The 27,356-nt window shown below is 40.0% G+C and overlaps 1 protein-coding gene across 1 annotated transcript in view; it reads right to left on the reverse strand.

The window, feature by feature from the left end:
- AVPR1B (arginine vasopressin receptor 1B) overlaps nucleotides 1-25,209 on the reverse strand; it is a 62,628-nt gene extending 37,419 nt beyond the window's left edge. Inside the window, exon 1 of the mRNA XM_044076844.1 lies at nucleotides 23,897-25,209. Coding sequence (XP_043932779.1) covers nucleotides 23,897-24,878 — 982 coding nt within the window. The 5' untranslated portion in view covers nucleotides 24,879-25,209. The remainder of the gene's footprint in view (nucleotides 1-23,896) is intronic.
- Between the last annotated feature and the right edge of the window lie 2,147 nt (nucleotides 25,210-27,356).

Raw genomic sequence — 27,356 nt, forward strand, 5'->3', positions numbered from 1 at the left:
GTCTAACAAGAAGCATTGTTCTTCTCAACTATCCCTCAATATGTAAGTTGGTTAGTTTACTGGTAAATGGGTCTTCAGAGGAGAAGCATTGGCTGAATGAATGACTTTCAATATAAGAGATGATGCTGAACAACAGATAGGTGCCCTTACTCATGAATATTTCCTGACATTCACCCCTTAATAGCTATTTTCTGGGTTCCAGGAAAAAGAAACTAGGGTGTGCTATGTAATCTCTTTCATAGCCAGGCTCCTGCTAATAGCTAAAGTTTTATAATGCAACCGCGCACATCCCTAGGAATATCAAAGTGCTGAAAGAGAGCAGTTAGAAGGACAGACATCTGTCATTAAGTATTCACACTGGCTTTATAGTTTCTTGCAGTTATGACAATTAAACGTGCACTGCTTTTGTGAGCATGTTCACAAAAAATGACTGCCCTCCTCCTGTAAAGTGAAAGCAGTGATATTCAGTGGATGTAGAAGAATGCACAGTACCTCTTTATGAAAAAAAAAAAAAAAAACAGTTTGGTTAGCAAGTGTCATTTTGCATTGCAAAGTGCAACATATAACCAACCAAGTCATTAAAACAATACCATACCTTTTGAACAAAATGGCACTTGAGGACCCTTATTTTACTTTTTAATCTCCATGCTTTTCCTTTATCACTGCGCATCTTGCAGAATATAGCTATGGAAAGAAATTGTTGTAACACAGGCAGTAAAATGCATCCATTTAGTTAACAGTCATGGAGAATGTCGATCTGTTTTGGTAAGTGGCTTGTGTGAATCATGGAATTTACAAGTGGAGCATACAAGCCCACATTCATCAAACACTAATAAAGATGCCTGTTAATTAATAATTCTAGAAAGCAAGCACTAAGTATGCCAGCGAGTTTATTGTACAAGATACAGACCATTGGCGGCGGCTACCAAACATATAATGCAGTAACAGCAGTGTATCGAACCATAACAAAAACCTTAATGGGAGCCAGGGCTCTGCTCTGTGATTTTATATTCCCATTTAAGTAACAGCAGGTGAACTCCATTCTTGGAAAGCTACATTTCTAAGAAGCTGGTCCACTTTTCAAAAGAAATGGCTTTTTAACGATTACTGCGGTGAGTGTCTGTCCTTATAAGACACTCTCCTTCTCCTCTTCTCTGTCATCACTGCTTTCAGTTTTAACTATCATACAAATATGTCTCTTTTAAGTACTTTGAATAGATTGCAATATTCTCCTATGGGAGGTCTACTTCCTTTGTTTGATGCTGGTACAGTTTGCATTACATGTCATAAGTCCCTGACTTTGCCTCAGTGTTTTATTGTGTGCCAAATAAAATATATTATTTTATCACAAAACCATGAGCAACAGTATCATTGCACAGCAATGAAAACTGCAGCTGAGCAGCCAACCTTCAGAAAATGTGCAGTGATATGAATTCTTGTTACAACAATTTGTAAATGAACAATAATAAACTGTGTCATTAATTGTAACCCATTGTTCCTCATTATTTTGAGTTTTGCAACTGCTTTTTTAGTGAAGAGATTGAAAATGATGCTTACCAGCTGCAAAGAAAGCAGAAACTATGCAGAAACAATTATTTTACTCTGATTTGTTTTGTTGATCTATTGCTTCAGATGATAAAGTATAAAAATGGCTGAATATACGATAGGGTCAAGTGTGGATTTTTCAAGTAACAGAATGTGTTATGATTGGAGTTTGCTTAACCAGAGCTGATATATTTGTAGGTTCCAAGGAGAAAATAAGGAGAGCCATGTGTAACACTGGCAAAGGACACAAGGAGAAATGTATGTACAGGACATACAGATGATTAAGCAGAGCCATGTGTAACACTGGCAAAGGACACAAGGAGAAATGTATGTACAGGACATACAGATGATTAAGCAGAGCCACGTGTAACACTGGCAAAGGACACAAGGACAAATGTATGTACAGGGCATACAGATGATTAAGCAGAGCCATGTGTAACACTGACAAAGGACACAAGGAGAAATGTATGTACAGGGCATACAGATGATTAAGCAGAGCCATGTGTAACACTGGCAAAGGACACAAGGAGAAATGTATGTACAGGGCATACAGATGATTAGGCAGAGCCACGTGTAACACTGGCAAAGGACACAAGGAGAAATGTATGTACAGGACATACAGATGATTAAGCAGAGCCATGTGTAACACTGGCAAAGGACACAAGGACAAATGTATGTACAGGACATACAGATGATTAAGCAGAGCCATGTGTAACACTGGCAAAGGACACAAGGACAAATGTATGTACAGGACATACAGATGATTAAGCAGAGCCATGTGTAACACTGGCAAAGGACACAAGGACAAATGTACGTACAGGACATACAGATGATTAAGCAGAGCCATGTGTAACACTGGCAAAGGACACAAGGACAAATGTATGTACAGGACATACAGATGATTAAGCAGAGCCATGTGTAACACTGGCAAAGGACACAAGGACAAATGTATGTACAGGACATACAGATGATTAAGCAGAGCCATGTGTAACACTGACAAAGGACACAAGGACAAATGTATGTACAGGACATACAGATGATTAAGCAGAGCCATGTGTAACACTGGCAAAGGACACAAGGAGAAATGTATGTACAGGACATACCGATGATTAAGCAGAGCCATGTGTAACACTGACAAAGGACACAAGGACAAATGTATGTACAGGACATACAGATGATTAAGCAGAGCCATGTGTAACACTGGCAAAGGACACAAGGACAAATGTATGTACAGGACATACAGATGATTAAGCAGAGCCATGTGTAACACTGGCAAAGGACACAAGGACAAATGTATGTACAGGACATACAGATGATTAAGCAGAGCCATGTGTAACACTGGCAAAGGACACAAGGACAAATGTATGTACAGGACATACAGATGATTAAGCAGAGCCATGTGTAACACTGGCAAAGGACACAAGGACAAATGTATGTACAGGACATACAGATGATTAAGCAGAGCCATGTCTAACACTGACAAAGGACACAAGGAGAAATGTATGTACAGGATATACAGATGATTAAGCAGAGCCATGTGTAACACTGACAAAGGACACAAGGACAAATGTACGTACAGGACATACAGATGATTAAGCAGAGCCATGTGTAACACTGGCAAAGGACACAAGGACAAATGTATGTACAGGACATACAGATGAATAAGCAGAGCCATGTGTAACACTGACAAAGGACACAAGGAGAAATGTACGTACAGGACATACAGATGATTAAGCAGAGCCATGTGTAACACTGGCAAAGGACACAAGGAGAAATGTATGTACAGGACATACAGATGATTAAGCAGAGCCATGTGTAACACTGGCAAAGGACACAAGGACAAATGTATGTACAGGACATACAGATGATTAAGCAGAGCCATGTGTAACACTGACAAAGGACACAAGGAGAAATGTACGTACAGGACATACAGATGATTAAGCAGAGCCATGTGTAACACTGGCAAAGGACACAAGGAGAAATGTATGTACAGGACATACAGATGATTAAGCAGAGCCATGTGTAACACTGGCAAAGGACACAAGGAGAAATGTATGTACAGGACATACAGATGATTAAGTAGAGCCATGTGTAACACTGGCAAAGGACACAAGGAGAAATGTATGTACAGGACATACAGATGATTATGCAGAGCCATGTGTAACACTGACAAAGGACACAAGGAGAAATGTATGTACAGGACATACAGATGATTAAGTAGAGCCACGTGTAACACTGGCAAAGGACACAAGGAGAAATGTATGTACAGGACATACAGATGATTAAGCAGAGCCATGTGTAACACTGGCAAAGGACACAAGGACAAATGTACGTACAGGACATACAGATGATTAAGCAGAGCCATGTGTAACACTGGCAAAGGACACAAGGAGAAATGTATGTACAGGACATACAGATGATTAAGCAGAGCCATGTGTAACACTGGCAAAGGACACAAGGAGAAATGTACGTACAGGACATACAGATGATTAAGCAGAGCCATGTGTAACACTGGCAAAGGACACAAGGACAAATGTACGTACAGGACATACAGATGATTAAGCAGAGCCATGTGTAACACTGGCAAAGGACACAAGGACAAATGTATGTACAGGACATACAGATGATTAGGCAGAGCCATGTGTAACACTGGCAAAGGACACAAGGAGAAATGTACGTACAGGACATACAGATGATTAAACAGAGCCATGTGTAACACTGGCAAAGGACACAAGGAGAAATGTATGTACAGGACATACAGATGATTAAGCAGAGCCATGTGTAACACTGGCAAAGGACACAAGGAGAAATGTATGTACAGGACATACAGATGATTAAGCAGAGCCATGTGTAACACTGGCAAAGGACACAAGGACAAATGTATGTACAGGACATACAGATGATTAAGCAGAGCCACGTGTAACACTGGCAAAGGACACAAGGAGAAATGTATGTACAGGACATACAGATGATTAAGCAGAGCCATGTGTAACACTGGAAAAGGACACAAGGAGAAATGCATGTACAGGACATACAGATGATTAAGCAGAGCCATGTGTAACACTGGCAAAGGACACAAGGAGAAATGTATGTACAGGACATACAGATGATTAAGCAGAGCCATGTGTAACACTGACAAAGGACACAAGGAGAAATGTACGTACAGGACATACAGATGATTAAGCAGAGCCATGTGTAACACTGACAAAGGACACAAGGAGAAATGTATGTACAGGACATACAGATGATTAAGCAGAGCCATGTGTAACACTGGCAAAGGACACAAGGAGAAAAGTATGTACAGGACATACAGATGATTAAGCAGAGCCATGTGTAACACTGGCAAAGGACACAAGGACAAATGTATGTACAGGACATACAGATGATTAAGCAGAGCCATGTGTAACACTGGCAAAGGACACAAGGAGAAATGTACATACAGGACATACAGATGATTAAGGAGAGCCATGTGTAACACTGACAAAGGACACAAGGAGAAATGTACGTACAGGACATACAGATGATTAAGCAGAGCCATGTGTAACACTGACAAATGACACAAGGAGAAATGTCTGTACAGGACATACAGATGATTAAGCAGAGCCATGTGTAACACTGACAAAGGACACAAGGAGAAATGTATGTACAGGACATACAGATGATTAGGCAGAGCCATGTGTAACACTGACAAAGGACACAAGGAGAAATGTATGTACAGGACATACAGATGCTTAAGCAGAGCCATGTGTAACACTGGCAAAGGACACAAGGACAAATGTACGTACAGGACATACAGATGATTAAACAGAGCCATGTGTAACACTGGCAAAGGACACAAGGAGAAATGTATGTACAGGACATACAGATGATTAAGCAGAGCCATGTGTAACACTGGCAAAGGACACAAGGAGAAATGTACGTACAGGACATACAGATGATTAAGCAGAGCCATGTGTAACACTGACAAAGGACACAAGGAGAAATGTACGTACAGGACATACAGATGATTAAGCAGAGCCATCTGTAACACTGGCAAAGGACACAAGGAGAAATGTATGTACAGGACATACAGATGATTAAGCAGAGCCATCTGTAACACTGGCAAAGGACACAAGGAGAAATGTACGTACAGGACATACAGATGATTAAGCAGAGCCATCTGTAACACTGGCAAAGGACACAAGGAGAAATGTATGTACAGGACATACAGATGATTAAGCAGAGCCATGTGTAACACTGGCAAAGGACACAATGACAAATGTACGTACAGGACATACAGATGATGAAGCAGAGCCATGTGTAACACTGACAAACGACACAAGGAGAAATGTATGTACAAGACATACAGATGATTAAGCAGAGCCATGTGTAACACTGGCAAAGGTCACAAGGAGAAATGTACGTACAGGACATACAGATGATTAAGCAGAGCCATGTGTAACACTGGCAAAGGACACTAGGAGAAATGTACATACAGGACATACAGATGATTAAGCAGAGCCATGTGTAACACTGGCAAAGGACACAAGGACAAATGTACGTACAGGACATACAGATGATTAAGCAGAGCCATGTGTAACACTGGCAAAGGACACAAGGAGAAATGTACGTACAGGACATACAGATGATTAAGCAGAGCCATGTGTAACACTGACAAAGGACACAAGGAGAAATGTATGTACAGGACATACAGATGATTAAGCAGAGCCATGTGTAACACTGGCAAAGGACACAAGGAGAAATGTATGTACAGGACATACAGATGATTAAGCAGAGCCATGTGTAACACTGGCAAAGGACACAAGGAGAAATGTATGTACAGGACATACAGATGATTAAGCAGAGCCATGTGTAACACTGACAAAGGACACAAGGAGAAATGTATGTACAGGACAAATAGATGATTAAGCAGAGCCATGTGGAACACTGGCAAAGGACACAAGGAGAAATGTATGTACAGGACATACAGATGATTAAGCAGAGCCATGTGTAACACTGACAAAGGACACAAGGAGAAATGTATATACAGGACATACAGATGATTAAGCAGAGCCATGTGTAACACTGGCAAAGGACACAAGGAGAAATGTACGTACAGGACATACAGATGATTAAGCAGAGCCATGTGTAACACTGGCAAAGGACACAAGGACAAATGTATGTACAGGACATACAGATGATTAAGCAGAGCCATGTGTAACACTGGCAAAGGACACAAGGAGAAATGTATGTACAGGACATACAGATGATTAAGCAGAGCCATGTGTAACACTGGCAAAGGACACAAGGAGAAATGCATGTACAGGACATACAGATGATTAAGCAGAGCCATGTGTAACACTGGCAAAGGACACAAGGAGAAATGTATGTACAGGACATACAGATGATTAAGCAGAGCCATGTGTAACACTGACAAAGGACACAAGGACAAATGTATGTACAGGACATACAGATGATTAAGCAGAGCCATGTGTAACACTGACAAAGGACACAAGGACAAATGTATGTACAGGACATACAGATGATTAAGCAGAGCCATGTGTAACACTGGCAAAGGACACAAGGAGAAATGTATGTACAGGACATACAGATGATTAAGCAGAGCCATGTGTAACACTGGCAAAGGACACAAGGACAAATGTATGTACAGGACATACAGATGATTAAGCAGAGCCATGTGTAACACTGGCAAAGGACACAAGGAGAAATGTACATACAGGACATACAGATGATTAAGGAGAGCCATGTGTAACACTGACAAAGGACACAAGGAGAAATGTACGTACAGGACATACAGATGATTAAGCAGAGCCATGTGTAACACTGACAAATGACACAAGGAGAAATGTCTGTACAGGACATACAGATGATTAAGCAGAGCCATGTGTAACACTGACAAAGGACACAAGGAGAAATGTATGTACAGGACATACAGATGATTAGGCAGAGCCATGTGTAACACTGACAAAGGACACAAGGAGAAATGTATGTACAGGACATACAGATGATTAAGCAGAGCCATGTGTAACACTGGCAAAGGACACAAGGACAAATGTATGTACAGGACATACAGATGATTAAGCAGAGCCATGTGTAACACTGGCAAAGGACACAAGGAGAAATGTATGTACAGGACATACAGATGATTAAGCAGAGCCATGTGTAACACTGGCAAAGGACACAAGGAGAAATGTATGTACAGGACATACAGATGATTAAGCAGAGCCATGTGTAACACTGACAAAGGACACAAGGAGAAATGTATGTACAGGACATACAGATGATTAAGCAGAGCCATGTGTAACACTGGCAAAGGACACAAGGAGAAATGTACGTACAGGACATACAGATGATTAAGCAGAGCCATCTGTAACACTGGCAAAGGACACAAGGAGAAATGTATGTACAGGACATACAGATGATTAAGCAGAGCCATGTGTAACACTGGCAAAGGACACAAGGAGAAATGTATGTACAGGACATACAGATGATTAAGCAGAGCCATGTGTAACACTGGCAAAGGACACAAGGACAAATGTATGTACAGGACATACAGATGATTAAGCAGAGCCATGTGTAACACTGACAAAGGACACAAGGAGAAATGTATGTACAGGACATACAGATGATTAAGCAGAGCCATGTGTAACACTGGCAAAGGACACAAGGAGAAATGTATGTACAGGACATACAGATGATTAAGCAGAGCCATGTGTAACACTGGCAAAGGACACAAGGAGAAATGTATACAGGACATACAGATGATTAAGCAGAGCCATGTGTAACACTGGCAAAGGACACAAGGACAAATGTATGTACAGGACATACAGATGATTAAGCAGAGCCATGTGTAACACTGGCAAAGGACACAAGGAGAAATGTATGTACAGGACATACAGATGATTAAGCAGAGCCATGTGTAACACTGGCAAAGGACACAAGGAGAAATGTATGTACAGGACATACAGATGATTAAGCAGAGCCATGTGTAACACTGGCAAAGGACACAAGGAGAAATGTATGTACAGGACATACAGATGATTAAGCAGAGCCATGTGTAACACTGGCAAAGGACACAAGGAGAAATGTATGTACAGGACATACAGATGATTAGGCAGAGCCACGTGTAACACTGGCAAAGGACACAAGGAGAAATGTATGTACAGGACATACAGATGATTAAGCAGAGCCATGTGTAACACTGGCAAAGGACACAAGGAGAAATGTATGTACAGGACATACAGATGATTAAGCAGAGCCATGTGTAACACTGGCAAAGGACACAAGGAGAAATGTATGTACAGGACATACAGATGATTAAGCAGAGCCAGGTGTAACACTGGCAAAGGACACAAGGAGAAATGTATGTACAGGACATACAGATGATTAAGCAGAGCCATGTGTAACACTGGCAAAGGACACAAGGAGAAATGTATGTACAGGACATACAGATGATTAAGCAGAGCCATGTGTAACACTGGCAAAGGACACAAGGAGAAATGTATGTACAGGACATACAGATGATTAAGCAGAGCCATGTGTAACACTGGCAAAGGACACAAGGAGAAATGTATGTACAGGACATACAGATGATTAAGCAGAGCCATGTGTAACACTGGCAAAGGACACAAGGAGAAATGTATGTACAGGACATACAGATGATTAAGCAGAGCCATGTGTAACACTGGCAAAGGACACAAGGAGAAATGTATGTACAGGACATACAGATGATTAAGCAGAGCCATGTGTAACACTGGCAAAGGACACAAGGAGAAATGTATGTACAGGACATACAGATGATTAAGCAGAGCCATGTGTAACACTGGCAAAGGACACAAGGAGAAATGTATGTACAGGACATACAGATGATTAAGCAGAGCCATGTGTAACACTGACAAAGGACACAAGGAGAAATGTATGTACAGGACATACAGATGATTAAGCAGAGCCATGTGTAACACTGACAAAGGACACAAGGAGAAATGTATGTACAGGACATACAGATGATTAAGCAGAGCCATGTGTAACACTGGCAAAGGACACAAGGAGAAATGTATGTACAGGACATACAGATGATTAAGCAGAGCCATGTGTAACACTGGCAAAGGACACAAGGAGAAATGTATGTACAGGACATACAGATGATTAAGCAGAGCCATGTGTAACACTGGCAAAGGACACAAGGAGAAATGTATGTACAGGACATACAGATGATTAAGCAGAGCCATGTGTAACACTGACAAAGGACACAAGGAGAAATGTATGTACAGGACATACAGATGATTAAGCAGAGCCATGTGTAACACTGGCAAAGGACACAAGGAGAAATGTATGTACAGGACATACAGATGATTAAGCAGAGCCATGTGTAACACTGGCAAAGGACACAAGGAGAAATGTATGTACAGGACATACAGATGATTAAGCAGAGCCATGTGTAACACTGGCAAAGGACACAAGGAGAAATGTATGTACAGGACATACAGATGATTAAGCAGAGCCATGTGTAACACTGGCAAAGGACACAAGGACAAATGTATGTACAGGACATACAGATGATTAAGCAGAGCCATGTGTAACACTGGCAAAGGACACAAGGAGAAATGTATGTACAGGACATACAGATGATTAAGCAGAGCCATGTGTAACACTGGCAAAGGACACAAGGAGAAATGTATGTACAGGACATACAGATGATTAAGCAGAGCCATGTGTAACACTGGCAAAGGACACAAGGAGAAATGTATGTACAGGACATACAGATGATTAAGCAGAGCCATGTGTAACACTGACAAAGGACACAAGGAGAAATGTATGTACAGGACATACAGATGATTAAGCAGAGCCATGTGTAACACTGACAAAGGACACAAGGAGAAATGTATGTACAGGACATACAGATGCTTAAGCAGAGCCATGTGTAACACTGGCAAAGGACACAAGGAGAAATGTATGTACAGGACATACAGATGATTAAGCAGAGCCATGTGTAACACTGGCAAAGGACACAAGGAGAAATGTATGTACAGGACATACAGATGATTAAGCAGAGCCATGTGTAACACTGACAAAGGACACAAGGAGAAATGTACGTACAGGACATACAGATGATTAAGCAGAGCCATGTGTAACACTGACAAAGGACACAAGGAGAAATGTATGTACAGGACATACAGATGATTAAGCAGAGCCATGTGTAACACTGGCAAAGGACACAAGGAGAAATGTATGTACAGGACATACAGATGATTAAGCAGAGCCATGTGTAACACTGACAAAGGACACAAGGAGAAATGTATGTACAGGACATACAGATGATTAAGCAGAGCCATGTGTAACACTGACAAAGGACACAAGGAGAAATGTATGTACAGGACATACAGATGATTAAGCAGAGCCATGTGTAACACTGACAAAGGACACAAGGAGAAATGTATGTACAGGACATACAGATGATTAAGCAGAGCCATGTGTAACACTGACAAAGGACACAAGGAGAAATGTATGTACAGGACATACAGATGATTAAGCAGAGCCATGTGTAACACTGGCAAAGGACACAAGGAGAAATGTATGTACAGGACATACAGATGATTAAGCAGAGCCATGTGTAACACTGGCAAAGGACACAAGGAGAAATGTATGTACAGGACATACAGATGATTAAGCAGAGCCATGTGTAACACTGGCAAAGGACACAAGGAGAAATGTATGTACAGGACATACAGATGATTAAGCAGAGCCATGTGTAACACTGGCAAAGGACACAAGGAGAAATGTATGTACAGGACATACAGATGATTAAGCAGAGCCATGTGTAACACTGACAAAGGACACAAGGAGAAATGTATGTACAGGACATACAGATGATTAAGCAGAGCCATGTGTAACACTGGCAAAGGACACAAGGAGAAATGTATGTACAGGACATACAGATGATTAAGCAGAGCCATGTGTAACACTGGCAAAGGACACAAGGACAAATGTATGTACAGGACATACAGATGATTAAGCAGAGCCATGTGTAACACTGGCAAAGGACACAAGGAGAAATGTATGTACAGGACATACAGATGATTAAGCAGAGCCATGTGTAACACTGACAAAGGACACAAGGAGAAATGTATGTACAGGACATACAGATGATTAAGCAGAGCCATGTGTAACACTGGCAAAGGACACAAGGAGAAATGTATGTACAGGACATACAGATGATTAAGCAGAGCCATGTGTAACACTGACAAAGGACACAAGGAGAAATGTATGTACAGGACATACAGATGATTAAGCAGAGCCATGTGTAACACTGGCAAAGGACACAAGGAGAAATGTATGTACAGGACATACAGATGATTAAGCAGAGCCATGTGTAACACTGGCAAAGGACACAAGGACAAATGTATGTACAGGACATACAGATGATTAAGCAGAGCCATGTGTAACACTGACAAAGGACACAAGGACAAATGTACGTACAGGACATACAGATGATTAAGCAGAGCCATGTGTAACACTGGCAAAGGACACAAGGAGAAATGTATGTACAGGACATACAGATGATTAAGCAGAGCCATGTGTAACACTGACAAAGGACACAAGGAGAAATGCATGTACAGGACATACAGATGATTAAGCAGAGCCATGTGTAACACTGACAAAGGACACAAGGAGAAATGTATGTACAGGACATACAGATGATTAAGCAGAGCCATGTGTAACACTGGCAAAGGACACAAGGAGAAATGTATGTACAGGGCATACAGATGATTAAGCAGAGCCATGTGTAACATTGACAAAGGACACAAGGACAAATGTATGTACAGGACATACAGATGATTAAGCAGAGCCATGTGTAACACTGGCAAAGGACACAAGGAGAAATGTACGTACAGGACATACAGATGATTAAGCAGAGCCATGTGTAACACTGACAAAGGACACAAGGAGAAATGTACGTACAGGACATACAGATGATTAAGCAGAGCCATGTGTAACACTGGCAAAGGACACAAGGACAAATGTATGTACAGGACATACAGATGATTAAGCAGAGCCATGTGTAACACTGACAAAGGACACAAGGAGAAATGTACGTACAGGACATACAGATGATTAAGCACAGCCATGTGTAACACTGGCAAAGGACACAAGGACAAATGTATGTACAGGACATACAGATGATTAAGCAGAGCCACGTGTAACACTGGCAAAGGACACAAGGAGAAATGTATGTACAGGACATACAGATGATTAAGCACAGCCATGTGTAACACTGGCAAAGGACACAAGGACAAATGTATGTACAGGACATACAGATGATTAAGCAGAGCCATGTGTAACACTGGCAAAAGACACAAGGAGAAATGTATGTACAGGACATACAGATGATTAAGCAGAGCCATGTGTAACACTGGCAAAGGACACAAGGAGAAATGTATGTACAGGGCATACAGATGATTAAGCAGAGCCATGTGTAACACTGGCAAAGGACACAAGGAGAAATGTACGTACAGGACATACAGATGATTAAGCAGAGCCATGTGTAACACTGGCAAAGGACACAAGGACAAATGTACATACAGGACATACAGATGATTAAGCAGAGCCATGTGTAACACTGGCAAAGGACACAAGGAGAAATGTATGTACAGGACATACCGATGATTAAGCAGAGCCATGTGTAACACTGGCAAAGGACACAAGGACAAATGTACGTACAGGACATACAGATGATTAGGCAGAGCCATGTGTAACACTGGAAAAGGACACAAGGAGAAATGTATGTACAGGACATACCGATGATTAGGCAGAGCCATGTGTAACACTGGCAAAGGACACAAGAAGAAATGTATGTACAGGACATACAGATGATTAGGCAGAGCCATGTGTAACACTGGCAAAGGACACAAGGAGAAATGTACGTACAGGACATACAGATGATTAAGCAGAGCCATGTGTAACACTGACAAAGGACACAAGGACAAATGTATGTACAGGACATACAGATGATTAAGCAGAGCCATGTGTAACACTGACAAAGGACACAAGGACAAATGTATGTACAGGACATACAGATGATTAAGCAGAGCCATGTGTAACACTGACAAAGGACACAAGGAGAAATGTATGTACAGGACATACAGATGATTAAGCAGAGCCATGTGTAACACTGACAAAGGACACAAGGACAAATGTACGTACAGGACATACAGATGATTAAGCAGAGCCATGTGTAACACTGACAAAGGACACAAGGAGAAATGTATGTACAGGACATACAGATGATTAAGCAGAGCCATGTGTAACTGGCAAAGGACACAAGGAGAAATGCATGTACAGGACATACAGATGATTAAGCAGAGCCATGTGTAACACTGACAAAGGACACAAGGAGAAATGTATGTACAGGACATACAGATGATTAAGCAGAGCCATGTGTAACACTGGCAAAGGACACAAGGAGAAATGTACGTACAGGACATACAGATGATTAAGCAGAGCCATGTGTAACTGGCAAAGGACACAAGGACAAATGTATGTACAGGACATACAGATGATTAAGCAGAGCCATGTGTAACACTGGCAAAGGACACAAGGAGAAATGTATGTACAGGACATACAGATGATTAAGCAGAGCCATGTGTAACACTGGCAAAGGACACAAGGACAAATGTATGTACAGGACATACAGATGCTTAAGCAGAGCCATGTGTAACACTGGCAAAGGACACAAGGAGAAATGTATGTACAGGACATACAGATGATTAAGCAGAGCCATGTGTAACACTGACAAAGGACACAAGGAGAAATGTATGTACAGGACATACAGATGATTAAGTAGAGCCATGTGTAACACTGACAAAGGAAACAAGGAGAAATGTATGTACAGGGCATACAGATGATTAAGCAGAGCCATGTGTAACACTGGCAAAGGACACAAGGAGAAATGTATGTACAGGACATACAGATGATTAAGCAGAGCCATGTGTAACACTGACAAAGGACACAAGGACAGATGTACAGGACATACAGATGCTTAAGCAGAGCCATGTGTAACACTGGCAAAGGACACAAGGAGAAATGTATGTACAGGACATACAGATGATTAAGCAGAGCCATGTGTAACACTGACAAAGGACACAAGGAGAAATGTATGTACAGGACATACAGATGATTAAGTAGAGCCATGTGTAACACTGACAAAGGAAACAAGGAGAAATGTATGTACAGGGCATACAGATGATTAAGCAGAGCCATGTGTAACACTGGCAAAGGACACAAGGAGAAATGTATGTACAGGACATACAGATGATTAAGCAGAGCCATGTGTAACACTGACAAAGGACACAAGGACAGATGTACGTACAGGACATACAGATGATTAAGCAGAGCCATGTGTAACACTGGCAAAGGACACAAGGAGAAATGTATGTACAGGACATACAGATGATTAAGCAGAGCCATGTGTAACACTGGCAAAGGACACAAGGACAAATGTACATACAGGACATACAGATGATTAAGCAGAGCCATGTGTAACACTGGCAAAGGACACAAGGAGAAATGTATGTACAGGACATACAGATGATTAAGCAGAGCCATGTGTAACACTGACAAAGGACACAAGGAGAAATGTACGTACAGGACATACAGATGATTAAGCAGAGCCATGTGTAACACTGGCAAAGGACACAAGGACAAATGTACGTACAGGACATACAGATGATTAAGCAGAGCCATGTGTAACACTGACAAAGGACACAAGGAGAAATGTACGTACAGGACATACAGATGATTAAGCAGAGCCATGTGTAACACTGGCAAAGGACACAAGGACAAATGTATGTACAGGACATACAGATGCTTAAGCAGAGCCATGTGTAACACTGGCAAAGGACACAAGGACAAATGTATGTACAAGACATACAGATGATTAAGCAGAGCCATGTGTAACACTGGCAAAGGACACAAGGAGAAATGTATGTACAGGACATACAGATGATTAAGCAGAGCCATGTGTAACACTGGCAAAGGACACAAGGACAAATGTACGTACAGGACATACAGATGATTAAGCAGAGCCATGTGTAACACTGGCAAAGGACACAAGGACAAATGTATGTACAGGACATACAGATGCTTAAGCAGAGCCATGTGTAACACTGGCAAAGGACACAAGGAGAAATGTATGTACAGGACATACAGATGATTAAGTAGAGCCACGTGTAACACTGGCAAAGGACACAAGGACAAATGTACGTACAGGACATACAGATGATTAAGCAGAGCCATGTGTAACACTGGCAAAGGAAACAAGGAGAAATGTATGTACAGGATATACAGCTGATTAAGCAGAGCCATGTGTAACACTGGCAAAGGACACAAGGAGAAATGTATGTACAGGACATACAGATGATTAAGCAGAGCCATGTGTAACACTGGCAAAGGACACTAGGAGAAATGTACGTACAGGACATACAGATGATTAAGCAGAGCCACGTGTAACACTGGAAAAGGACACAAGGACAAATGTATGTACAGGACATACAGATGATTAAGCAGAGCCATGTGTAACACTGACAAAGGACACAAGGAGAAATGTACGTACAGGACATACAGATGATTAAGCAGAGCCATGTGTAACACTGGCAAAGGACACAAGGACAAATGTATGTACAGGACATAGAGATGATTCTAAGTGAGCAGTGTGTCATTATAGCAACCAAGTGTGTAGGGGGTACATAAAGGTGTAGAATTCTTTCAAATGTGGTGGGAAGATGTGAGGGTACCATACAGAATACAAGGACATATAGTCATTTATAACATGCATAAACAATTTTGGGAGAATTTAAAAGTTCTATAAAATACAACGTGAGCAATTCATAACATCACTCAACGCACAAGGAAACCACTGGCAAAATGATAAATGGTTTATACTGCCAACAGTTTGTATATAAGCATAGAGCAGTGACCATATGTAAAGGATGCCAGGGATTGCTGGCTAATGTATAAAGATTGTAGCTTGAGCAGTAGATGGGCAGTAAGCAGAATCTAGTAGAATGTAAGAAGAACCCTGAGCAGTACCTGTAAGAGACATAGTATAACATTATGCATCTTCTATGAAAGATGCACAGAAAAAGGGGTCCAGTAAAAGCTGTACTTGTAAATCAGTGCAGCTTAAAATCATGAACACACTTCACAAAGATATACAACAATACTGCCCTGACATTATTATGCCCCTAACCTTACCAATCACTGACTTTATCTTCAAGGAGAATGCACACAGAGATGACCAGCACTCATAAATGTGGATGTCACATGGTGTATTTGAGACCATGTGGTGGTAGTAGTTGGTTCTGTTACTGTCCACATGCCATTCGCCTACTTTTCTTTTGCTGTCAGAAAGATCCTTCACCCATGAATAATGAAGTAGCAGTCTGCCGGACCAGACTATACTTTAGGAAAGGAATATGTAGCACTCATAATGAACACAAAAACGGTTGCCTGTGGTATCCTTGAAACATTCATAAAAATTAGTGCGTTATCCATACACTATGTAAGGAAAGCAGTCTGTTGGACCAAAACAGATCTAAAGAGCACAATGTGCATATAGTACACCCCAACAAGCATAAGGATAATTGTCAATAGGTAGAATATATAAACAGTTTTGAGAAAGCTGTCTATAGAACATCTAAACGATGCAGCAAAACACTATGAATGATTCATAAAATATATAGAGAAAGCTGTCATTAGGAGATTCCATAGAATTCTCTGTCAGCAATGGAACATTCTGATAACTGACAGTAACATAGCAAGGAATCAGCCTAGGCTAGAATACCCCAAGTTATGCATTATAACGTACCTTGTAGAGAAACTTATGATACACAGTCCTACTCTTGTGACTAACAAGAATAGGACAACTGTGTGTCATCATTGTGCACAAATTAAATGTCAGGTATGTTCATGCATGCTGCATCAAGCAATTAAGAACCTGTAGTACACAGTATAGGGAATCTTGGTCAGATCTCTGACCATAACCAGCTTCTGTGTCCGAGTCATGGATGTTAAATACCTCGAGAGAGCAGTGAAACAAACATCAGTAGGTTAGCCTTAACATTGGTTCCAAAATGTTTAACAAGTGAGATATAATCAGACAGACCCAGTCATAAACTTCTGATTGCTGCTTTATCTGCTCCATGTACTTCCAGGTACGAAAAAAATGTACATGCATTCAAAGTGTTTTACCACTTTGAAAGCCATAGAACACTCTGAGCTACTAAACAGGCAGTGTACAGAAACAAAGTTTCTTTCTGAAGAACAAATAGTTTTAAAAGCTGTTACACTTCACGCTTGGTCTTTTGTGACGGCAAAGTGTATAACGGCTTCTAAACGTGAGAAAATGTTTTGGATATAGTTCCATGCTGGGTGCTGTTATGTTCTAGTGTACGACTAGCATTTAAGAGTGCTGAAAGGTATGTAACAAAAAAAATGGTGAATATATATAATAAATACAATCGCATGAGTGGAAGAAGGAATGGTTTTATCTTCAAAATATATTGTTTTAGACAACAGTCCATTCACAGTTTTCCGCTGACTGTTTTCTCTATTTTGCGTGAAACGTTCTGCTTATTAGAAGATCCCTTAGTAAACCACTAGACATTGCCTCAAACTGCAGACAGAGTAAGAATCCAAGCTAATTTGGGGGTTGGCACAATGGATAAGGTGTTTACCTCACAAACAGAAGGTGCAGAGCATGATTCTCCCTAAGGGAAATTGGTTTGGATTAAAATGGTCCACAAGGGCAGCTAGCCTAGTACTCAACTGAAAATAACCTTCTCCTTGGTCATTCCAACTAGATTTAGTCTGTTCTCCTACCTACTTTTTCACAGTGTCCCCTCACTACTTGACTTCCCATCTTATCACATACAGCCATACCTCTTAACTGTGCAAAATCTTGCAGAAAGTCCAGATATTTCCCTCATATCCGTTCCTTGTAAGATTTGTAGTCTCCTAACAAATTATTGAGGACTGAGGTTGCTAAATAAAGTCAGACATTTGAGGTTCTTATTTCATATCCTTAAGACAATGTATGCTAATGCAAAATCTATTCTATCAATGCTCTAAGTTTATAAAAGCAATATTTTAAATCCTTCCCTGATTTTGGGCCTTTACCCACCCATTATCTCTGGCTTTGCTCAGATTTCTTGTGCTGAGGTTGATTGCTATGAGTTCCGCTACACTGTAGACTTGGGATTATTTTATATATGCTTTACTGCTTGAAGTTCATGCCTGCATTAATTTTTAGCTCTGTTTTATTGGATGCTTAAACAATATTCAGTCATTAGTCACTATTTTGTGTTTAGATATTTTTCAGTTTAGATCTTTTTACTGCCAATCTTTTGCTGTTAGATCATTTTGGTATTCCTATTTATATATTTCTCTCCTCCATCTATACCTCTCAAGCTCTTAGAACAAGAAACCTGGGCAAAGACATAAATAATGGGGGACAAAAGCCCAAAAACAGGCACAATTTTTAAATACTGGTCTTAAAAACTTAGAAAATTGATAGAATAACAAGTTTTACATTCGTATGACTTTTCCAAAAGGTGTGAAGTCTGAAACTCAAATGTATTTCATCATTTTCTGACTTCAATCCTCAGTGAGGTCACAATAATTTCCCAGAAAAACATTTATGAGGAGCAGACCAAAAATATAAGACAAAAATGTGGAAATTCTGCAATAATCTGGACAGTTGAGAGCAATGCCTCCATCTTTAATAGCTCTGTTTTCTTTCTATTTGTAGCACTAAATTAACAGAGCACTTGATGAGAGAAGCTTGAGTAGCTACTTTGTGAGCTGTCCTTCAGTTTAATTTTAATGGACAGCACCCACATCCCCCCCCATTTCAAGTCTCACCAACTGCTACCTTCCCCGAATTATCTTCTCTCTTGGATAATTTCCTGTATCTATGCTGCTCCTGGGAGAGGAACCAAACCCAGGCTATGGAGATAGCTCTGCTTATACTGGCTTGGAAGAAGACAAGCAAACTCTGGCTGCAGCATGATCCTCATGGCTGCACTGGAGATTTTAACTATAGTCCTAAGCCCCTCCATAGCAGCCACTAAGCCTGCTATCAAGGCAAGAACAACGATTTCAAGCCACTGATGCATATCTACTTCCATTTCTGTAAAGATTCAAACTACAGTGCAAAGCATAGTTTGCTAGCTCCATGCATATGGCTCAAACATCTGTGACAGATGCATTGATCTATAGCCTCCACTAGAAGTCATCAGTGCTACAAATAAGGCTACTTTCCGCACCTCAGGATGGGACAGACAGTGAGAGGCATTCAGTCTCACCACAAATCTAGCAATATGAAGCATTGAGAGCTATATCATTATTTATGTCTTTTGTCCGTGACTGGATCATGACTGAAAAAGTGTCACTGGGGACCAATCCACTTACTGGTTATAATAAAATAAAGTAACTCCAACAAGACCAGAGGTCAAACAGAAGTATTAATTAAAACAGGTTTACCTTATTTTTAAAAATTGCCATTAAATGAAGCTATTTCATTGGATAATGGAATCTGTTATGGAGGTAAAATTATTAAGTTCAATACATACCTAAATTCAAACCTGTTACCATTTCATCACTAGTCACAAGTCTTTGAAAAAGAGTTTAGTAATAAAAATACACTTACTTTCAATGCCAAAGATTTCCTGTATAATAAACTAAGGTAGATTGCAGTTTAAATTAAAAAAAAAGTTAAAAACATAACCAAAACAATTCTTGTTATGGCATCAATAGCATAAACTCTACAGATTATATGTACTCCATGTGCTTAGATGTGTAGGGAACCCTAAATCTGTTCAGTTTGTTTAAAAGATGCCTCCATTTTTCACAGGAAGCTGAAATGCCCAGTTCCAGGCAATACACATGTAATGGGGTCATTTTTAAAAAATATAAGAAATATAATATTAATAAACAGTGTTATATTATGAATGTGATGATGGTTTTACCCCCATCTACTAAAAGGTACCCATTCAGGCTTCATTACAATGGCTAAATCATACCTGTCATGAGTAAATCTTATGTTGCTGACAGTCAATTTATAATTACTTGTCTATTAGCTATCAGTGCATAAATGTGCCTATCCTTAATAATTATTTTGAGTATCAAACTCAATGTAAAGGCAAACCAGAAAAACATTATGTTGTAATTACAAGTAACGTAAACACTGTTACTCTGCAAGTGTGCTGTAACAATACTGGTGTTACACATCTTAAATGCAGTAAAACTGTTCTATATTTTGGTAAATTTCATGAAATAATTTTGAAAAGAAAAGTCTGGTTCAATTTTTGATGACATTCACAACAATAAGAGTGCTTTTCCCTTCACCTGTTGATTCTAGAAAACTTTTGTCAGCCATTTAATAATGTATGGCCATATCTGGCACCACATCTTCCTGTATTAGAAACATTTGAAGTAAACCTCAAGTTGTAACTTCATTGCATTCCTTGATATGGGAAAAGAAAGGATTTACACATTTCTGTACTAACTATGGACCCCATGTCATCAGCTGTATGAATGGTTCAAACATTCACCACCCATTCTGTAAAGAAATGCATATATTCCTCTGAACTGACACCAGTTAAGAGAAAGGATCCTAATTTTGGCTCAACATTTTGTTTTTTTGTCTCCTAAAAGTTCTGAGATATTAATACCAGTATTTAAAACTGTCTCTACATTGAGGCCTTTTCCCCTAATGATTATTATTATTATTATTATTATTATTATTATTATTATTATTATTATTATTTTACTTTGCCTCTAATTCTGGAAATAAAAGGTTAAGAGCTATGCATGATCTTTATATTCTTTTTAAAGCATATATTAAAATTTTTAATTAAGTGCATGTGATGAAATGGAGTACATGGGATGATGCAGCGGAAACATTCACTAATTTTATGCGAATCTACGGTGTGTGTACTATATTTAAGAAGTGCTGCAGGAAAGCAGGAGATCAGAACTAGAAGACACAGTGTGGACAATGTGGGGAGCTCATTGCTTAAGATGCATATATTAGCAGTAGCAGTCAGGGTTGCCATCTTCTGAAAAGCAAAAAACAAACTAAAACTCCACCCTTTGCTCCATCCACTGCCTCACTAATGTCTATAAATAAATGTGCATTAATTCTATTTCAGCTTTAATAATCATTCTAGCAGCAGTTAAACAGTAAATCAAGTAGTAAATGCAATGGATAAGAAGTGTGTAAACATTCTGCACATGTTTAAAGATATTTGTACTGTTGTTTTAGCAACTGGTATGTTTGTTGAAGTTATTAAACTAGACACGCATTGGGATCTAAAATCATACTGTGGAAATGAGGACAGAGAGAAGAATGTATATTTGTACAGTGTTTGTTGCAATGTGTACTTTACAATTTTTCTGAATCTGGGTTTTATTAGTGTATGCAATATTGTTTATACTGAAGACAAAAATCATATGCAGTTTTACCACAAAGAACATAAAGATAACTGGAGGACAGATCCATTGTTTCACTTTTATTATAAACAAAATCAAGACTATGTACTACTTCTCAGACACATAATGAAAAGGATTCTTTTTATTAGTCTAAGTGCTTGCAAATGGTCAAGTTTCATATCACCTAGGATCCAGTTAAAACAAAGGACTATCCTGACAGAATGATAAGAAATGCAAGTGAAACCGTTAACATTTTGGCAATGTGCTTCAGCTTCATAAATGTCAGCTATCTGAATGTCCCAAAAAATATCAACAAGTACTCTAACCAATAGTCAAATTCCTGATTTCCTGACAGAAACCCTGATTTCCTTGACTGGCAGGGAAATTCCTGACAAGTGACGACCCTAGTAGTAGACTCAGCTTTACAGGTGTGGATGCGACTCCGTTGCAACGCTGAAGTGTTGCAGATGATAAGGAGGGTAGGGGTGAAAGGATGAATAAATGCAAGGGGTCTGATGAGCAGGTTTACAGTCAGAAAATGTGACTGAATTCAAAACAGCCTAGCAGAAGCTACACGCCAATGTGCAGCTATTAGTTTTTAGGGAGGTCCCTTAGTTTGGCGCAAAATGTTCCTCCTTTCCTCCTAAAATCTGATTTTTTTAAATAAAAGTTAGTGTGGATTTAGTAAACACTGATAATTATCGTTAAATTCTGGCAATCATCACGATCGGAGTTTTTATGTAGGTTAATTCACATCCTCTTTTTCTATCAACGTTCAAACTTAATAGTACCAAGGGTCCCTAAATTGGGACATTTTTCCTTCGTATTTTTTTTTTCTCTTTTTCTCTAATTCGGGAGGTAAGTGGTTAAGAGCTACATTGCATTTCATTTGGGACATGACGGAAAATATGTCATTAAATGGGATGTCATTGATGTTCATCATACAAGGGGAATTGGCAAATTCGGTGACTAGATTATGAACCATTTTGATTAGACCACAGGTTATATAAATTAGCGGGCAGGCATATATTCCAGTCAGATAAAGAACAGGAGAGGAAAATCCGAAACAAAAGAGAACAATAACTGATACAGTTTGCAAAGATATTATGGCTTTACTTAAAACTGTTGGGGTTGAGGTTCCAAGATATATATATATATATATATATATATATATATATATATATATATATATATATATATATGTGTGTGTGTGTGTGTGTGTGTGTGTGTGTGTGTATTTTTTTTCAGCATTACCTCAGAAGGTGCGCCTATACCGCTCATCCTTTCATCTCCAAAATATGGAACATTAAATGGGCAAAATGTAGAGCACTGCAAACAGCTTACTATCAGATCCATATAGGAAACTCCCGCCAAGGTTAAACTATGTTAAATTAAACTTATAAAAAAGTTATTTTGATGAGCTAATATGATTCGATATCATTTACCATGCATATTACCTAGAAATGAATGTGTGACATACAATTTCAGTGTGGAACAATGAGGAAGGTGCACTTTTTTAAGAGTCAGATTGAAGAATGCTCCTTATAATGAAATACAATTGAGAGGTGTGGGTCAGCCTTGGTCTTGCCACAAAACCCACCCTGACTCCTCATCAGCCTCACTAATCACCATATAAGTGAGTCCTCCTCCGCTCCAACTGTTCAGTTGTACTGTGCTTTCCTGCTAGATTTCATAAACTCCTATCCTATGTACTAACCTTTTTTACTTCAGAAAGCCCCTGCTATAATTTATAGAGACTTTAAAATACTGAGGAGAATATTTTAGTATTCTTATAACCATTTAAACATACATTTCAAATTAAATGTCCGTTATTCGTCAATCAGAAATTACTCTAAAATCATACCTTCTTTTGGTGCATTGACATCCCATACAGACCACATATGGACACTGAAGAAAGGTGTCCAGCATGCGATGTAGGTGAGGACAATGACAAAGGCCATCTTGACTGTCCTGATCTTCGCTCTGGAGATGGACCTCACGCTGCTAACCCGAGAGGCAGCTAGCTGACTGTTCTGAAGTCCATTCTTTGACTTCCTTGTCTGTGTCTTGCACCGAAAGTTTTTGTAAATTTCATAGCAAATTAAGCTGTAGCAGACAATTAGGATTGCCACTGGAATAACAAAAATCGATAAGGTGGTCCAGGTGATATATGCCTGGATACCCCAATCGAACTCAAAAGTAGCCCAGCAGTCAAAGACGCACGAACCCTCCTTCACTTCTTTAAGGGAAAATATAAACATCTGAGGGATGCTCAGGGCGCCGCTAACAAGCCAGGTGACTGCGATCATGAGGTTGGCTTGTTTGCTTGGTTGTTGGATTGTCTTCAGAGGGTGACAGACAGCTATGTAACGGTCCACTGTCATCATAATAAGCATGTAAGTTGATGCAAACATGCAAAGAAGCTGCATGTATCTCACGACTCTGCAGAGGAAATCAGGACCAACAAACCTGTAGGTAACCTCCCAGATCATCTGTGGCAGCACCTGGAAGAGGGCAACCACCAGGTCTGTGAACCCTAGATGCATTATGAAGATGTGCATGCGGGTCATTTTCTTTCTCATCCTGTACATGGCAAGTAGGACACCGAGGTTGCTCGCCATAGCCACCACGAAGATAGTAGCCAGCACCGCAATCTCCACCTTGGCCAAGTTCTCATTCCTCGGGAGAAGGGAGCTTTCGTTGTGAAAACAGGAGATGGACCGTCCATCAGGAGCGGATGTACTCTGGTTCAGGATTCCAGCCACTCTGCAACTGACTTGATAGTAATCTGCCACTGTGCAGTTCCCAGTCAGGCTGGCATCCTGCTTTACCTCACTCTTCATCATCCTAAATTGAGATTGCAAGCTTTTCCTTCAGTCAACACGCAGGAATGCTTTCCAGCTATTCCATTGACCAGCTCAGAATGACAGCCACACAGCGTAATAAATTAAGTTGTAAATCTCTGCACTTAAATCTTGGGGGGCTAGAAAATCAATGGCAATTAGCAGCAGTGGTATTGTTTACCCACCTTGAGCAAAACGCTTTTAATTTGATTTCAAATAGTTGTAATATTTGACTTGCTTTGTTTTTTGCTAACTTTCCAGCTAGCTGTATTTAGGCTGCGACTTACCGCTTTTTGTTTCTCCCTAAATGAATTCCAAGCTGTTATTCTGTCAGTTCCCCTGGCTGGTCCTGTGTTTTATAAACAATCCAGCTCAGGACCCGCCTGTGGTTGGCCAGCGCTGCCACACCGTTGCCTGGATGCAGCCGCGCTGTACTCACCCCCCCCCCCCCCCCCCTCTTCTTAGTAGGTCCACCTGTAACGCTAATTTCTCTCTCTCTCTCTCTCTCTCTCTCTCAAAATCTGATGCAACTGAAACAGCATTTTGAGTTGAAAAATGCTTGATAACACAGACATGTTAACAAATAATGCTGCTAGTGCTTACTGAATACTGTTGAAGAGTCAATAAACACAGATTAGCCTTAAATGTGATTTAGTGACAGAAAGCAAATGTTAGACCCAATGTGCCTTCAAAAAGAAGAAATGGGAAAAAAACAGAATGTATGTATCTTCAGAAGTTACTTATTAATGTGTATTTGGGTCCATGTAGAATAGCCTAATGAAAATCATTTGATCAGTTAACTACAGTATAAATAAAAGCAAATTTAATTGTAGTAACAATACTCTGATGAATTAACCACAGTATAAATAATTCCAAGATGTTTTTAAATCCTTTGTTTATTGTCCCAAACTACTTGTATTGCAATTATACTTCAGAAAGCTTGGTTCATAAGTTAACTATCTACACAGAGCAGTTACAATTTACATAACTGCTCCAGTTCATTCTGTACTTAATCTAACCGGCTCTACCATGTACTACTTTTAAACAGATCTGTTTCTTTTGGTTAGAAATTGATAGCATTTTTAAGAGTACTATGCCATCCAATTCTTAAGCCAAAAGCAGGCATTAGAAGTATATAGGACCATAGGATTATAGGAGATTACTACAAAACCAACCAGGAGGTCATTTTAAGTCTAGCTGTTTCAACCCAATGTAATACCATAGAAGTACTAGTCAATACCCAAGATTGCATTTAGTGATGACTGCCCATGTCCAGGAGGGTTGTGGGTGCAATCCCTGGTAAGAATTTATGGTGCCCCATCCACTCATCCAGGTTCCTCTTGAACAGTGTCAAAGAGATGTTCTGTTTCACATGAATTGGTAGCCTGTTCCAAAGACATAGCAGTCACTGGGAGATAAATCTGTCCCTCCAGCATGTCCTATTTAAGTTGCAGGCCATATTTATGTCCCTGGAACATTTACCCTAGAACCGTTTAATTTATGAATATGCAGTAAGTTCATTACGTCTGGGTCTTGGGTTGCTCTGTAGGCCAGGTATAAGTCTCCCCTAAAAAGTCTATTTAATATGGAGTATAGTGACAGGGATTTTAGCTGGTCCATGTATGGCACATGCTGGAGTCCCTTGATCTTCTTTGTTAGAAACCTCTGAGGTCCCCCTAATTGCTGTAGATGCTAAGTATAGTACATACCAAATGGGATGTTACACTCAATTATGGGCTGGATAACTGCCAAGTATAGGGGGATTATAACTTTTTTTGCTCTTGAGGCAATGCCTTTGCTAATCAAGTGAGCTGCATGGAAAGCTTTCCTTACAATGGTAGACATGTGGTGATCGGAGTTAAGGTCTCTGCCAACGTGTGATCCCAGGTCCCTTACCACTTCATGGGTACTTAGGGTATTGTTATTGATTTGATAGTGTGAAGGGACATTGTTTCTGCTGAAGGGAATAATGATGCATTTCTTTGCATTCAGTTTGAGACCGTGACTAACACACCAGTTGTTGGTCTGTGTGAGATCATCCTGAAGTACATTAACATCATTTGGGGATGCAATGATTGCACCTAGTTTGCAGTCATCTTCAAACTTTGTCAGCCACAACCCTCTAGTTTTGACCAGAACTTCTATGAAGTACATACCAAACAGTAGAGGGGGCAGCACTGATCCCTGTGGCACCCTCGCTGGTAACAGGTCTGCTGGTTGATGTGGAGTCACCCACTTTGATAGTGTGTGTCTGGTTTGTGAGCCAATTGGCAACCCATCTTACAACAAAGGGGTTTACATTCAGTTTGCTAAGTTTATTGATAATGCCTGAATCTGGGACTGTGTTGAAAGCCTTTCGAGGTATGCTGTGTGGACAGATTTGGCCATCAATGGCCATGGTCACACTTTTAAAGAAACCAACCAGATTTAACAGGCAGGATCTGCCCTTCACAAAGCTAAATTGGGTAGGGTCCAAGGTTT

The sequence above is a fragment of the Protopterus annectens genome, chromosome 7.part0 (assembly GCF_019279795.1).
Source record: "Protopterus annectens isolate FY-2018-M chromosome 7.part0, PAN1.0, whole genome shotgun sequence".
Lineage (NCBI taxonomy): Eukaryota > Metazoa > Chordata > Ceratodontiformes > Protopteridae > Protopterus > Protopterus annectens.